Consider the following 16,756-nt stretch of genomic DNA (forward strand, 5'->3'; position numbering starts at 1 on the left):
TGAAGTTACTTAAGAATTAAACCAATATATCTGTTTGCTGTTAAACACCTAACACTCTTTGTCATCCACAGCTTCATAGGTTAGAATAGTAGTTTTTACCTTTTCCTTTGTTCTTGTCAGACTAAAATCATTCAATTCCTGCTAGCCTCGAGGCCCAAGATGGAAATCTTTATAAAAATGTCTCCTAGCCTGGTTTAACTCTTCATTGGCACGTATCACTAAAAAGGTAGAAGACCTTCCAGTTGGTTCACCTGGAACTTTTGTTTCCTTGTGATCTGATCTTTGAGCTCTGCCTCCACTTTTTCGTCCTGTTTCAAATTTACAGCACCTGGTCTTCCGCTGCTTCTTCCTGCAGCTGAGAAGGACAGTCTGTTAATTTACCACATCTGTCTGTTCAAAACCAGCTTGTTTTTATGTCGTTGTGCAGTTTTCTTTTAATTAAATTGCCTAATACCTGTGTATCCATGAAGTGCAGTTTTGGGAGGGACATATCCAGAAGCAGTGAGGAGGAGGAATGAGATATATACCTTGCTTCAGTTTCTTGTTAATTATACAGTAAGGGGCTTAGTTGAGAAAACCCAGCCTAAACCTGTTTGTGAATTTTCCTTGAAGTTGTAAAGACGGGTCTTAAAAGAGCCGTATCCCTTGTATTTTGTATGTCTTTAGCCTCAGAGCTTCAAGAGGAAAGTGTTACAACCTGTATAAAAGCCACTTAATCTCAATAGACTTTGCAAGACCTATGTGACTCCTATCGCATTGGTGCCCCAGAAATTGTAACATTTACCTAAGGAGGTTGATTGCTGCAGCCTTCAGGCTAACAGCAAAACCTCCCAGTTTCTAGAAAAAAAGAAGCTTGTCAGATCATTGTGTGTGTCATTATTTTAATGTGGAAATGAAGGGAGAAGATGAGTGACCTTCCTCCATCCCTTCTTGCAGAGACAGAAGCTCTGGGAGCTGCACTTGGCTACTTTGGGGAGGGTAGAGAGATGTGGTGGCGGCTGTGAGACAACAGCCCACTCAGCTGGGCTTCGCAGCTGAAGAGCCATTCACAAAGACAAACAAATGTTTGCAGCACAAATTCCTTCTTGCAAGGTGTTTGACTAACTGGGCAGTTTCCTCCTCCTGTGTTTGGAAGGTGGAGGAGGTGGGAAGTGGAGTGGCAGAGCTTTCCCAAGGGCAGGCTTCTCTGAGAGACCTCTGCACTGGGTGGCACCAAGGAACCTCCATGGAAGTGGGAAGAGAACCTCTGGGCTCATAAATCACTCGAGCACTGTAGTGCTTAATGCTTTAATAGACCTTGTGTGTGTGTGTGTGTGATACAATATACAATATCTACTCTAGTACCTATGTGAGAAGAGGTGGGGGAAGATTCCTCTGTGTATTGAACTGGATGGATGAGATCTGGTTCCCTGCTGGTTATCTCTCTCCTGAGGGATAATGTTGCATGGATTCACAGAATCACAGAATGGTTGAGGTTGGAAGGGACTTCTGGAGATCATTTAGTCCAACCCACCTGCTGAAGCAGGTACACCTAGAGTAAGTTGCACAGGAATGTGTCCAGGCAGGTTTCGAATGTCTCCAGAGAAGGAGACTCCACAACCTCTCTGGGCAGCCTGTTCCAGTGCTCTGGCACCCTCAAAATAAAGAAGTTTCTCCTTATGTTTAGATGGAACCTCCTGTGCTTCAGTTTGTGCCCGTTGCCCCTCATCCTATTGTTGGGCACCACTGAAAGGAGTCTGGTCCCATCCTCTTGACACCCACCCTTGAGATATTTATAAACATTGATAAGATCCCCTCTCAGCCTTCTCTTCTCCAGGCTGAACAAACCCAGCGCTCTCAGTCTCTCTTCATAAGAAAGGTGCTCTTGGCCCAGTCTTTGAGTCTGGAATGGGCTTCTTGGGTATACTTTTTGCATAAACTAATCAACCGTTTAGGACATTAATGAATTACTAGTCACTGAGTGGTTAAGTGGTTGTGTTGTATGTACCTGGTGGCGAGCCTTCTGCAGTGACTGTCTAGATCAGGACTATTCAGTTGACTGTTGCTGGGGCGTATGTGGTGTGTCAGCTCCAGCCTTTCTTAAGCACAGTGCTCCGTGTCGCCCTCATAGCTTGAAAATTTAACAGTGCCCAGTAGTTGGTCCCCGAAAGACTATCGAAGATTGTAAACCCTCTCTCAGGAACATAACACATGTCTCATGGCTGAGACTTCAGCCAAGTTCTTGCAAAAATACTTCTTACTTTTGAGCTAGAGTCCACTGTTTGAGTAATTCTGGTGTGGTAGCCCTGTGGCAGCCTAGGACCTTCCTGGCCACTGCTGTGTCAATATTGATTAGGTATTGGAAATTATGTTCACTGTTGCAGAATGTGTAAAGGATGCTGGCTGTGTAGCCTTCAGTAGACAAAAAAATACTGTCAGTTCTTGAAATTTCTTATAAACGCTGTAGAAAAATGTGCCGTTCAAAAGGTTTTATCAATTCAAAACGAAGGTTATCTTCTCCCTGACTCTCCCAGCCATCAGAAGAACAAAAGTGGGGAAATGGCTATTGAGGAGTGCTGCTGTTGTAAAAATCTTCAACAAAATATGCTTTAGTGCCAAACAAAAGGATTTTTAGAAAAAATATTCTCATTCAGACAGTACAGACTTTCCTTAGTGTCCAACTTCCCTCTTAAGGCACTCGTTAGAAAATTCTTGTACAAACTAGAATGATAAACGTCCCAAGAAGTATTTTGAATGGGTGGAAAAAATGCCACCTTATGTACGTGACTGCCAAGCTTGATTTTCATCAGCTTCTGCTGGCATGACTTCTTTTTTCTACTAGTGTATTTGTATTGTCACGTGTCACAGGGCTTATGCTTGGTTTAGACCCTTATTATTAGCAATGCTGCACAGTCTGTATGCCACAACATCTGGGGCAGCGTGTAAATGGAGAGCATTCGTCAGTGCGTAGCATTAGGAGAATCCTAGATATTTAAGTAGGATTTGCGCTGGTTATCCAGCAGTGGCAAGAAAAGCATTCAACCTTAGTGCTGCTGATATTGGCAGAGATGGACGTGTTAATGTCTGTAATGAAATCTAGTAGTCAGCAGTAATGGTGAAAGCTTGCTTAATCCATGAAGAGACAGAAGGACTTCTTTATGTATTTTAATATCCTGCACTGCATTTCAGTTTATGATGTCAATGCTTCTATTATGGACCATCATCTTCTCTGCTATAATAATCACTCCAGATTTTTTGTCATATGCTAAAAAGCTTTTTGTTTTTCTCTTCTGAATTCATTTATTCAATGCAATGTTACAGGAGTCTTCACATGTAGTGACAAAGTATCTGCTCATAACTTGGTTGTGTTTTGCCTGAGAAATCTTGTTAAGATGCCTTGCAATTAAAATGAGTTATTTCAACCTTATTCAACATACTAAATGTATAATGATCCTCCGTTCAGAGAGTTGCACTGAATTTTTGTCTGTCTCTTGTCCAGTTAGGTTGAGGAGAAAAATTAATCAGATACAATAAAAGTGTCAATGTGGGGAGGAAAGTGTAATTTACATGAAAAAAAAAAGCTTAATGTAGAAATGGAATCTCCCTTCTTTTCCCTGTGCCTGTTACCATTTCTTATTGAAGATTTTTGCTCATGTAGTGGCTTTACAGTCTTGAATATCTCGGCTGGGAAAGCACATTTCATTTTCAGAACAGGTTTTGTAATTTCTAAATGCATCCAACCTATAAGTCGTGCCTATACGGTCTTATTTCAAGTAGTATCTCTTATTATAGTAATTTTTACGTAGCTCAGATACTTGTTGGCTTTTATAGATGACATCCAAGACTTGTTACAGAAAAAGCTTATCAATATAGTTTTGCTAAAAAGACATTTTCTGGTTTTTGTAGTCCATCATACAGAAGTATAAGATAAATTATTCGCAGTATGGCAATGAAACTATACATTGGTGGAGGAAATCAGTAGCATGATTAGTTTCAGAAACTTTGTTATTGAGGATTTAAGCTTATCTTCTTCTTTATGTGTTACATTTTTATATGTATAGATTTATTTATTTATTTATTTGCCCCCCCCCAAAAAAAATTAGGACAGTTACTTCTATTTGAGCTTTGATCTTTAGGGATGTGCTTTGCCTTTCCCCCCCCCCCGCCCCCCACCTTACGAGAATGATTCACATGCACAGAAACTATGTATCTTCTTTGAATGTGAAAGAGGACTGTGTGTACGTACATATATCTATAAAGGTTATGGACACTGGCTTGGTTGCAAAGAAATGAGTTACCCTGAGCCCTCAGAAGCTTTGAAATAGTGATGTCCCTTTCAGGACTTTTCCAGCTAGTTATCCAGGGAAGGACGGTATGAAGACCAGGTGGTGGATGACACGCTTCTTGATTTGCTGCTGGTTAGCAGAGCTCAGTATTAGTGTTTGTCATTGCTGTAATGCAAGGCTGAAGTAACAGTGTCTATTGAGTGCATACAGGACCTCTGTTTTCAATAATCCTATAGTATAAATTCAGTCTTCTGCAGGCATCACTCAGTCATTGAGGACTGGAATGGGTAAAACCATCAGCTTTGCTGTTTGTAAATGCAGTTTTGATTTTATGTATATTTCTACCTAGGGAAAAGGAAGGTTTCCATTTCTGTGTACTGTTTGTGTTTCTTAGAAAACCCTTTCAAAAGTGAATGCTTCTACATGAATGTTTAATTAAAAAAAAAAAGTAGTTCATATGCCATCTGTTTTGCAAGGCAGAGCAATGTCCCTGCAATGACGTCAGTGCTTTTACTTTCTGAAGTGTTAGTGATAGGCAAATGCTTTTATGTACTTAGAGTGTTATAGGAATTTATCACTTTAAGATTGAGAATTTATCACTTCAAGGTCATCATTTAATCACGCAATCTTAATGATACTTTAACATTTTTTTTTGAGTCATTCAAATGCCACTCTTCAGACCTGTTTGTTTCTCTCATATGGAAGGGATAAAGTGTGAGATTTTGAGTACTGAAGTGAGGTTAGCAGAGACGTGTGTGAATGTGGCTCTTTGAAACAGGCTGGTTATTCAAGCATCCCCAATTTAAATTTGGGAGCCCTTTGGCTCCTGCAGTAGCTTCATGGCTACTTCCAAGGTTCTTCGTGGAGGATCTACTTGTTGACCGCATCACTGGCGCGTGTTGTTCTGGATTTGGGCTTGTGAATGGAATGAAGCCCGTGAAGAGGTTTGGGGAGCCTGACCACATGGCTTGGCTGCTCCTGGGCCTGACGTCCCTGCACAGGGTCCCGAATTGTGACCGGCCTACCTCTCTGGTCCTGGTGCCAGGCTGACGTCCTGCTGTGTGGTCTGGTCTTTCTGTGAGGCAAGCTGCCGCAGGGGAGCCAGCTCTCCTAATCCTGATTTGGGGACTTGGGGTGACCTGTCCCTTCTGACCTCAAGGGCCTCACCTCATCTTTCACTCTGAATTGATCTCATTCATGATAGATTTCTAGGAAAGATAACAGTTGCCCCTCAAATACCAAAGCTGTTATGAAGGAGTGGGTGGGTAAGAACATACAAAAACGTCTCTGATGGAACTCAGTCTCCAAAGTCACCTATTCCATTTTTTGAGACAACCGCTGCTGTTGATGGCCCACAGGGTTTGCGCAGGTTCAAAAGTAGTTTATTGTCCTTCATGAAGTGTACCAAGAGAACTGTTTGTGCTGCGCGCACCACTCCATGCAAACCTCGCCCTTTGTGGCTTTGGTGTTGTGGAAGCACAACTTGGTGGTTTGATGCCTCGCATTGTGGATTTTCACCTCTTTCATTCAGTATTTTGATATTTAGTAACAGTTAATATGTTTCTGAATATACAGTGTATTTCTGGAGTTAGTGATTAGATCACTCCAGAGCTACTCATAATCATTAGGAACCATCTGCTGTGGCTGTTTTCAAAGCTGTGTCTGTTGGGTGTACTGGGAGCATTGGGGTTCGAGAGGCAAGAGGGATTTGCTTCAGTTCCAAGAGGAAGCACATATTGGGGTGGAGTAAAACCCATTTGAGGGCGCCCCTCTCCCTTCTTCCATCCAGCCCTTCCCACTCATGTAGGAAACAGAAGAAGGTTCCCAGGAGATGCTCCTCTACTTTTATTGACCATTCACAGCTGGTGACCTGTGGGTTTGGCAGATGTTCTTGCTGGCTCTGGGTTCAGTTCTGAGCTGGGAATCATTCAAATTAGATGCATTTGCTCAGATTACCTGGCAAGAGATGAATCTGATGAGCAGGTATTCTCCTTCCGTTACTTTCCTTCCCTCCTCCCGCCATTGCACCACTTTTGGGGAGGAGGGCTGACTGAAATACATAGGTACTCAATTCTGAGTTACTCAGCTAGGTAGGAATAGATCTAATTTCCAATTATTTTTCAACATGTTTAGATCACTGATGGCTGCTGAAGCCGATGGTGCCACTTGCAGGAGAGAATTCTATGAAGACATTTCCCAAAATATTCTTTATGATGAGAACAGCAGGAAGAAGAAGTGGAGTAGATGCAATGCTCTGTAGAATTAGAACTTGGAAACAGAACTCTAATTTTTACTTAAGATTTGCCTTTTCTTGAATTATTTTCAAAATGAATCATAAAAATCTAAGCTGTTAAACAAGGACACCAAAAATGTTTGTTTCATTTTTCCTGGATCCTGATGACCCTAAACAAGGACTTAAACAGAGGACCCGCAGCCTATTCATAGAAATAGAGCTTGATATAAGAGGTTCACAAGATAGTTTTGTTTTTAAGATAGCATGCCTGACTTCAGTAGGTAAATGTGCTATGTTAAAGATACTTGAAAAAATAAATCTGTTTTCACATAGAAATATCTGTGATTACTTTCTGGCATTCTGAAATAGTGTATTAGCACTTATTTGGGACTCATCAATTTAAATAATATTTTCAAATTACCTGGCTTTAGTGTGATGGAGACTGGTTCTGCTCCCATGAGTGTATATTACAGGTGGAGAGACTTGCACATTCTCTTCTTCCTTCCGTTGTTTTCCCTCCCCATGTACTTTCTGCCACCACAGACTGTGGGCATGTATTGATGACACTGCAAGAGGTTCAGATTTTAATTGGTTCTTTAGGGCAGTCCTAGCACATATGGTCTGTTTTTCTGATGGGCAGAGGCTGGTAAAGATCAGTCCAAGGACAGGTGAGTTGTCTAGGATCAGGAAGATAAGCAGGGAGGGGAAATGGGATGTGAAAAAGCAGAAAATGTCTCTGCTGCAATAGCCGTCTACTTGGACATGAAGCAGTCTTGCATGTTGAAATGTCTTTAAAGATGCCAAGATAACTCCTTGCAGTAGCAAGTTACTGAATGTAATGAGGCAATAATTCCAGTGTAGTTGCAAGTACAGTTGTTGACAATTTTACTTTATTTTTTTTTTTCTTCTGCAGATATTCCTGAAATACCAGAAAGCATCTCATTCTGCAGAGCACTACAGGTAGCAGATTTCAGTGGGAATCCACTGACTAGGTAACTTCCACCTTCTTCTTAGTACTTGTCATACCAGAATTACAATCTTGCTGTAACAATTACAGTTTTAAATAAGCCCTTAAAAATTGTGATCTAGGATCTCTATGAAATCTTGCCAACAGTGTCTGTCTCTGGCAGGGACTGCAGCAAAAGTTCAGATTTAAAAAGCGATGTGCATCTCCTGGGAGGGGATGAAATTTGTTAGCCAACCAGGAAAAATGTAAATCTGATTGTCTCTTAAATAATTTTCATTTCTCTTCTTAAATGCGTAGGAAAACCATGCTCACACTTGGGAGAGATAAGGCAATGGTTAGCACGAATGCACTGGCACAAACCCAGGTTCCTGATGGTTTGGAATAGACTGTAGATCAGCTACTGCAGATAATGGCTTTTAATAATGATTAAAGCTTGGGCTAGCATTTCATCACCCTTCTATCAATTGGGACACAGTGGCATGCAGTAACATGTGGCAGAAATGCACTGTGTGTGTCTGCGGCTGCTGCGTTTTGATGAGCTGAGGCTTGGGGATTGTGCCCAATTTTTAATATAGAAGAGGAGTTTTGTTTACATTTCTCTGTTCCATTTGCTGAAGAATTTGGAATTTATCTAGTGAAATGAGGCTGGAGATAGCAAAGAAGAGGCAATCTGCTAGTTAAGGCCTTTGAATACCATTTGGAGAACCGTTTCCTAAACCAGCCTGTGCCACAGAGCTTCTTTGTGGTGCTGAGCAAGTCACATAAGCCAGAGTGTTCACAGTGGGTGCTCACTGACCTGCTTTGCTTTGTGCTGAGATGGGCCAGGAATACTTGCAGGATGAGCTGTCTGGGCTGCAGGAGTGCTAACAAACAGGAGAGTGTCTGTAACATCTTAATCTGCTCCAGTGGTTTTGCAAGACGGCTTCTCCCACGTGTGCAGCCGACATTCTTCAGAAGCGCGCTTTGAACATCACCCATAGCGCATCCTAAGTTCTCTGGAAAGTCACATCTCTGAGCATTAAAGGGACACTCGTGATCTTAATCCCTGTGCCTCTGTAGCCCATTTATGTAGTGAGGATAATAATACCACAAAAATCCAGTAAAGCAAACTGAGGCTGAGCTGGTGTTTAGATACACAAGTGGTGAGGGTCACCGAACAGCTTTTTCACAGGCATCACTGTGCAGTACACAAAACTCAGAGCTGCACCTCGTAGTATTGGAATCAAAATTGTACTAGTGTGGTAGTTATCCTTCTCTGTTTTGTGTACCGAATAAGGCTTGGGGCCCAAGTAATGTGTTTCCTTAAACAGTAGTTGCAATGCACAGCTACAGCTGAGTGGAATTAACAGAAGAGTTGAAAGGCTTTTTAATGGGGTTGAAATAGATCTCATAACTCTTTGTTGACAGTTTAAGGGAATTTAAAAAATTCTTGATAAAGTGACTCTAAAGGGTATGTGTGTCCTGGAAAACATCACTCCAAGCAGTTTACTAAGTTGGAAAACACAGATACCAGAAGCTGTTTACACACGGTTGCCAGGTATTTTCTGTGATGAAATCCAGAATTTCAGTTTTATCTATATAACAGCATGTAGATTTTGACACTAATTTTCCCAGGCAGAGTGGGAAAAGTCTAGTAGTGATTTTGTTTTTTGTGTGATATCCTGGAACTTTTTTTAGCCATTGATTCTTGTCCTTATTTCCTCTAAGCGTAAAAAGCCAGTTGGAGATCTTCCCAATCAATGTCCTACCACTAATACAGTATGCTGCCTCACTGTCAAACTTTATCATTGATGAACGTGCATTAAAAATGGCTGGCAGACCATTTTTCCAGCTGTTTTCAGATTATTTCAGGTTTATATTAATAAAAGCAGATGTGTTTATTGTACATTAGATAGAAAGTCCACTATATACTATAGAGAGGATAGAATGGAATAGTTCTTTGACTCCAGTTGGAAGGGACCTACAACAATCATCTAGTCCAGCTGTCTACTTCAAGGCTGACTAAAAGATAAACAGACTCTGGTCTTAAACCTGTTAGAGCCTAAATGGTAATGAATAGTTAAAATGAAGCTCACATTTTAGAGATACTGACCTTGTTTGTTAATAAGCTCCATAAAATGCTGCACAGTGGATGATGGAGTTGAGCACATGAAAAGCCCTCCCTGCCCGCCCCCTGCTTGTAATTTGTCTTTTTCCCTTTCCCCATCGTGCAGAGTCGTATTTGTCTGTAGGGGTGCCTCTCCTTTTGGCTGGTTGTCTGCAGGTCATACCATGTGCCTTGAGCAGAGTGATGGGGAGAGCAGAAACCAAACCAAATGATACAGCTTGAGTTTAGCATGCTCTGGGGGTTGAGCAGAAATTGAATGGCTGGGCCGGGGGCTTCTCCTCCTCTATGTCTTTGCCTCTTTTACCCCACTCTGTCTCCTGTGTAACTGCAAACTGAGCTGCTTTGTGCAACCCAGCTGCTAGTGAGCTTAAAGGCTTTGAAAAGTTTGGGACTGTTTTGCATATGGCTGCATTTGATAGTGTAAGAAGGGAGGGATTACATGCTGTTGTGTTGTGAACCAGTAAATGTGAAAAGCTGTAATAGCAAAACATTGTCTTTGCAGTGAACAGGCTGTTTCTTCAAAAAGCAGCAAGTGAAGAGCAGCCTAGTAGCTAATACAAAATGGCCGTGCTGCAAGCATATATGTAACTGAAGCCTGGATAAAAAGAATTCATTTAATTATTTTACCATCTAGGTGATAGAGGAAAATAATGGTAAAATGTTTGATTTCTAAAATTTGTTAAAATTTTTAAAATGTTCTCAAGTCCTGTAGCTTTTTAAAGTTGCAAACTGGGGGCAGGGAGGAGAGAGGCTAGGAAACAGGGACATCACCTGTGCTTTGACGCAGAAGAAACTTTAAAGCCTTTAAGTCATGTGTTGTTTTGGTTTTTTTTTTTTCTTACTATGACCCTTATAATTTTCTGAGAGTCATGCTGAAGTCTGGGCATGCCTCCCTCTGTGTCTATTTGCTAAATAGACTCTTGTTTTCTACTACATGTTCTCTTTTCCAGTATGTATTGCATGAATGTGAATGCTTCTGCTGGAAGTCCTTGATTTGAATTAATATCTCCATAGGTTGCCCGAAAGCTTTCCTGAATTACAGAATCTAACGTGTCTTTCGGTAAATGACATCTCCCTGCAAGCACTACCTGAAAACATTGGGAAGTAAGTTTTTTTTAATACTTTATTACTATCTGAATTTATTTTTCCTTTATTGTGATGCCTATTATATAAATGACTTGTATTGTTGTATGTAATATACCTATGAAGTTATTTACGGGTCTGTGCTCATTTTTGTATTCTTTCCAGTTTGAGGGATCTATTAAGAAAAATCCCTTTGCATTTTCATTTGACATTAGCTGGCTAATGCAGAACCTGAAGTATGTGTGTGTATGTTTCAACTCTGTTCTCTGGCATTTGTAGTAACTTGGAGTTTTAGGTACAAAATTAAATAGATGTTTTGTGATGCAGCTCTGACCTTTTGCTTTCCTTCATTGTAGCAGACCATTGATCCGTTCTTGTGAACATGTCAGATGGCTTGCAGCTTAGCTCAAAACCAGGCAATTGTTGGCACAAGAGCAGCTGGGTAAAAGCTGGCTGTGATCAGGATGGAAATTAGAAGGTTCCTAACTATAGGAGCAGTCTGGTTCTGAAAAAAGCTCCAGTGGGAGCTGTAGAGATGAAAACTCATGGAACAGCTCTTAAGATGATATTTGATGAGCTTTTAAGGTGTGTTTGGTAGTTCTGAAACTTAGAGCAGGGTTGCAAGGACAGACTTCCGAAGTAGAGACATGTGGAAAGTAAAGTGAACATTATTTATCTATGTCATTTTGACTGAAATGAACATCCACACTTGCAGAAGGGAAATCTCTCTCCTCTTAGTGGAAAGACAGGTTTCTCTTCCAATTTGAAGGAGAAGAGGTAATTCTGTGTCTCCTCACTTGAATATGTGAGAATATCTGTGCTGGTTCAGATCAAAGGCTCATCTTAGCCCAACTTCGTTCTACAGTTGCAGTAAGTAGATGCCTAGTGAGTTTTCAGAAGAAAACCATGTGTTTGATTACTCTTCTTTCCATCCCCTGACTCTTTCTGGTTCAGAGGATTTCCTGAGCTTTGGATTTTGGTTTTTCTAATTGGTATCCCATAACAAATCTCTTTTCCACATACTTGTCCAGTTTCTCCTTGAGCTCATGTAGATATCTTTAGTATCCTTCCCTGGCAAATAGCTGCACAGGTCTATTACCCATTGCACTGGTTTGGTTTTGTTTTGTGTGTGGGTTTTTTTGTTTGTTTGTTTGGATTTTTTGTTGGTTGGTTGTGGGGTTTTTTTTGTTTGGTTGGTTTTTGGTTTTGTTTGGTGTTTTTTTTGAGCCTGATTCTATCTACCTTGCCTATAATCCCCTAGTATTGGAAGAGGCAGTAAGCAGCTGATCTCTGTGTTCTTGATCTGCCATCAATGCCTTTATAGTTTTCTACTGTATCCCCGGGTCCTTTTTTCCAGGCTGAAGAGTCGCTATTCTAGCTTCAGGAGTGGTCTTCACAGAACTTAAATATCTGTGCTTTAGCTCAGAAAAGCTATAGTTTGTTACTTTTGCTGAGAAACATACCATTTCAGAGAATTTGGGATTTCTTGCAGCACCTGATTGTTTGCTGTCTTTCTCCTCCCTGCCCTCTCCTTTTTTAATCTGTACCTGTCTTTATGGTTACTTTGCCCATACTGGTGTTCTAAGTCGCCATGTACTGAACCACTTCCATCTTTCTTCAGAAAGCTACAGTAACTCAGATTTTGAATCATGAATATCAGTAGAGGCCTGTTAATCTTGGACTTTCTTAAAGTGAAATATTTCTTACATGGATTCTTTGGGGAGTCAGCATAGTCCCCAACAGTAAAACCCCACTGTTTCTAAACAGAGTAGTTCTCCAGAAAGGGATCTTATTATTAAGAGCTCCTGCAAAGCAGTCAAGTTCAGACTGGCATTGCTTTCGCCACTTCCCATGGGTATGAAAGCTGTCAGCTGGCACCACTCCAGAAGCAACAGAAGTGGAAAATGCTTTTTGAAACCTTCCGCAAGCACTAACAGATACAGCTAATACGCGCCCAGTGACTATGACGAAGTCTTACCTAAAAATTGCACGAGCCGGGGCTTTTGTGATCATCTTCCTTTTCTGTAAAAGTTCACAAAACTTTTCATGCAGCTTTTCACAGCACCGGCAGCTAAGAACAGGCTTGTTCAGACTTTGCAGTTACTGAAAACCGAGGCCAGAAATTTGGGATCCTGCCTGATTCTGAAAATGACTATGAGAAACGTGACAAGCTGAAACAATTCCCAAAATATGAGGTGGATGTCTGCTTTGCAGACAGTAGCTGGAGGAAGGTTGCTGGCTTCCCTCAGAGGTCACTGCCTGTGGTGGCTCTGGCTTCTTGCTTGTCCTGCCTGTCATTTGGCAGTGTGAGCAGTGATAGCCTCTGTTTGGGGGCAAATGAGTAGAAACAACTTTGGTTAATGTGAGGATACCAGACATTTGTAGAGAAGTCAATATGTGGAGCTGTGCAAGAATAAGGGTAAAAATTTGCCTGCTATTGATCCCAAGCAATCCAGAGAAATGCTGTGGTACTGTTTCAGCCCTGCATGAGCTGTTGCAGGATGGAGCAGCGTAACCCAATCGTCCCTTAAAGTCTGTATCCGATTCCTGATATTGAAGCTAAAAACCAGGGGTCCTCACTTGCTTCAGGAAGAGCCATATGCTTGTCCTGGTGGTCTTGGTGAGTTCTCCTGGTGGGTGAGAATTTTAGTCAAGTCTGACAGACCTGCTTTGATCTGGGAATTGCTCCCAGGTTAGCTATCTAGAATATTAATATTGTATTTTTGCAAAAACACTTTACTCTCATTAACAGAAATTTCTGATATCAGATTTATGCTTGAAGAAGCTGAGACAAATGTGGGGGGCTGCTGTCTTTGACTCATTAGGTATTCATGATAGATGGCAATATGGCAGTTGGGAAGTCGATGGTAAGTTTGGGTAAAAGATACATGTTTTCCAGCTTTGAAGAATATTAACGTAACATGAGGGAAACTCATGGTGTGTCCACTTAAAATTTAACTGTTCCTGAAGTCATTTGGGGAATGTCTTAGCGACAGAGAGAAAAGGATCCTGTCTGGTTCCAGTTGGAAATTATTGGGAGGTCTTGTTTGTAGCCAATTAGAACTGCAACCTGGAGTCCTTATGGGTCACTTACCTCTGACAGTGAATTTTATCACATTTTTAGTCTGTCTACCAACGAGTGCAGCTTTCCTTTTTTAGTTCACGAAACTTTCATCATTTATTTCAAGTGAATTTGATGGTGCGGCTGACTGCCTCCTGTTTGGTAAAAGCACTGAAATGCTCTGTGGTTTCTCCAAAAGTTGCCTATTTGTGCTCTTCATTCCCTTCTCTGTTCTTTTCCCTCTGCGCTTGCTGGGACCCAAAAATTGCTGGGAATTGGAAAGTAATGCTGATTTGTATCTTTCTAGCCAAAGAGACCAAGCAAACCTCTTAGAGGTGTTTGGATATGTTTGCAAATGCCTTACCAGAGTTTCTGTGTGCTTTGGATAATAATCTGCGGTGTTATTTGATGGAATAGGCTGGACCTATGTGCTCTGTATGAGATCTGTCAAATAGTAAGCAAATCGGTATATACTGGTGATTTATTCTACTGCAGTTGGGCTTTGTTTTCTTGACGTTCCTGTGCTTGCTGCTGGTCTTCTGACCAATACATCATGTCGAAACTTAGGGAAATGCATCCTAAATTCTTACAGTCTTATACTCTTGTCTGGGACACTACCCAGTGCAGCCAGTGAAATCTCTAGTTCATCTTCGTGTAGTACAGTGGTCAGTATGTAGTTAGTGTCTCTCTTTTTTTTTTTTTTTTTTTTTTTTTTTTAGGCTACCTATTTAAAGTCTTGTGGTACTGCCAATTTACCCTACTATCTTGAATAGGGAAAGCAACAAAAGCAATGGCAAATGTTTTCCAAACAGCAATGCTTGGAAGGTTAGTTAGGAAGTTCTTCCTAGAGGCAGATAATAGACTTGGATTCCCTTGGGGTGAACTAGTAATGGAAGTGTGTCTTCCTCATGAATTCAGATATCTTGTCTGTTTTTTGCATGGACTGGTGTATAAGATGACCATGTCCCAGGCCAGTGTTTGGACTTATTCAAGCTTTTGATATGTAGAGTTGCTGTTTATATTTTTTGTGTCATTAAGGATTTTTCTGCATAGACCTTTTATATTTTTATTTTCCTTTCTGTTGCCAAAAGGAGTATACTTTAGAGACCCAACTGGATGTTTGAAGAACATAGGCAAGGCCTGTCTTGAACCTTCTGTCTTTTCTCTTGCTTGTGCGTAGCCATGCTCGGTCTGTGTCAGCTTTTTTTCTGTGGGACCACTTCCAGCTGCTTATCCAGTGCTGGTACAAGCATGGAAAGTTTTCCCTTGTTAGGTGAAACATTCTTCTTTTAAGCTCACATACAGTTTCAGGGCATACTAGAGAGATGTGTGACACACTGCTTTAGGACTTGATAACAGCCTAGATGTTTTAAGATTGCCAGTGTTACTTTTTGTGTTCCTCTGTGGTTTGTGTTCCCTTAACTCATAGTGTGGTTGCTATCTGGAGTAAAACAGTGAATGCTAATGCGTGTGAAATATTTTAGCTAATAATTAGGTGGGTGCAACTTGGAGTAGGAGTTGTCCTGTTGGCTAGTTGAACTATTTGGAGAAACAAGTTACACAATTTAAGCTGTGAGTAGGAGTGTCTTTAACAACATTTCTCAGTCTAATGAGACCAAGTCTGATTTCCCTGCCTATGCTGTGGGATCGTGTGTGTCTGCAGAGCTGCCCAGCCAGCAAGCATAACCTGCTCCTCTCAGCGGGAGTAGCATGTAGGAATTTCCTCGTTTCCAGGATTTTTCTTCAATACTCCAGAGGTTTTGAAGTTTTCAGTAACTTCTGAGCTTGGAATCTTTCATGTTGATCTGAAGAGGAGTGGCTGGAGAATAAAAGGTTTTCAAAGGCAAGGATGTTGTGCTCAGTGCATATGATCCAGAAGCAGATCAGAATGGCGCTATTTTGATGATGGACAGTCCTTGACTGTGTTTTTCGTACTGTATGCTACAATGCCTCAAGCGAAGATTACACATCTGGTGGCATTGCACAGAATGGAAAATGCTCTTAAAATTGTGTGGGGCAAGACAATGTAATTCTGTTTTAAGGTTTACCATAATAATGTCTGATTAAAATACAGTCTTATGTGATACAGCAAAAGTGCTAGGGATGCTTATCTTGCACATACATAGAAGGAAGACTGTTTGTAGGTGGCCTGTCTAGGCTGATATAAATAGTATTAAAAGCTCTCACTCTAGCTTATCTGAATTTAGCATAAGTAATATTTACAGCATTTGAGTAGGTAGAGCATTCAGTGTTAATCACAGCTGTTTGCTAAATGGCAAAACTGAATGTGAGGAACTCCAAAGCTTATTTCAGGAACACTATTTACCCATGTAGTAGTGAATGCAGTGCCATCTGGCCTTTAAATAAGAGATGTTGCATCCTGCATGTTACACAAGGAAGAAGTATTTAACATATAAACATATATTTAGCTTTTTTTTGAAATAAAGTAATCCCATTTTCTAGTCAAGTCATTGAAGACTGACATTGCATGAGTGGAATGGAAGGTATTTTGAAAATGAAATCTTATTGTAATAGTGAATTGGCTTAGCGTACCCAACCTGTTTCAGTAATCTTGATAAGCAAATTGGAGAGTGTTCAGCTAAAGCATTCAAAAGTGGACACCCTGAGCTGTAATTACACATCTCTCCTCCTTAATGATGCATTTTGAAGGTCATACGGAATTCAGTGTTCCTGTCTGTTTTTTTGACCATGCTTGTTGCTGTGTGTGAGGGAGAGAGTGTAGAACTGATTTCACCAACCTGATAACCAAGTTTATGTAGAAAACTAGTCTCAGTTAGGAGCTTAACCTACCTGTGTTATAGATTTAGGGAATTCCTTGGTCAAACTATAGAACTTTCCTCTGTTTTTAAAATTTGGATGTGACTTGTGCCACTGGCCGTCTGTTTAGTCTTTCCTCAAGTTAGTGGCTGATAAGATACTTATCCTTCTGTTTTCACTTATGGAATATCTGTAGCTTTTTACAAGCCAATCAATAGAATTGATTATTCAGTTCAAGTAACTGACTATGCAAATACTTTCA

The 16,756-nt window shown here is 40.8% G+C and overlaps 1 protein-coding gene across 1 annotated transcript in view; it reads left to right on the forward strand.

Moving 5' to 3' along the window:
* The window catches only part of LRRC1 (leucine rich repeat containing 1), a 71,482-nt gene that overhangs the window by 22,929 nt on the left and 31,797 nt on the right, over positions 1 to 16,756 (forward strand). The window contains exons 3-4 of the mRNA XM_065631723.1: positions 7,412 to 7,490; positions 10,587 to 10,676. Coding sequence (XP_065487795.1) covers positions 7,412 to 7,490; positions 10,587 to 10,676 — 169 coding nt within the window. The remainder of the gene's footprint in view (positions 1 to 7,411; positions 7,491 to 10,586; positions 10,677 to 16,756) is intronic.

Source organism: Caloenas nicobarica, chromosome 3 (assembly GCF_036013445.1).
Source record: "Caloenas nicobarica isolate bCalNic1 chromosome 3, bCalNic1.hap1, whole genome shotgun sequence".
In the NCBI taxonomy this organism is placed as follows: Eukaryota; Metazoa; Chordata; class Aves; order Columbiformes; family Columbidae; genus Caloenas; species Caloenas nicobarica.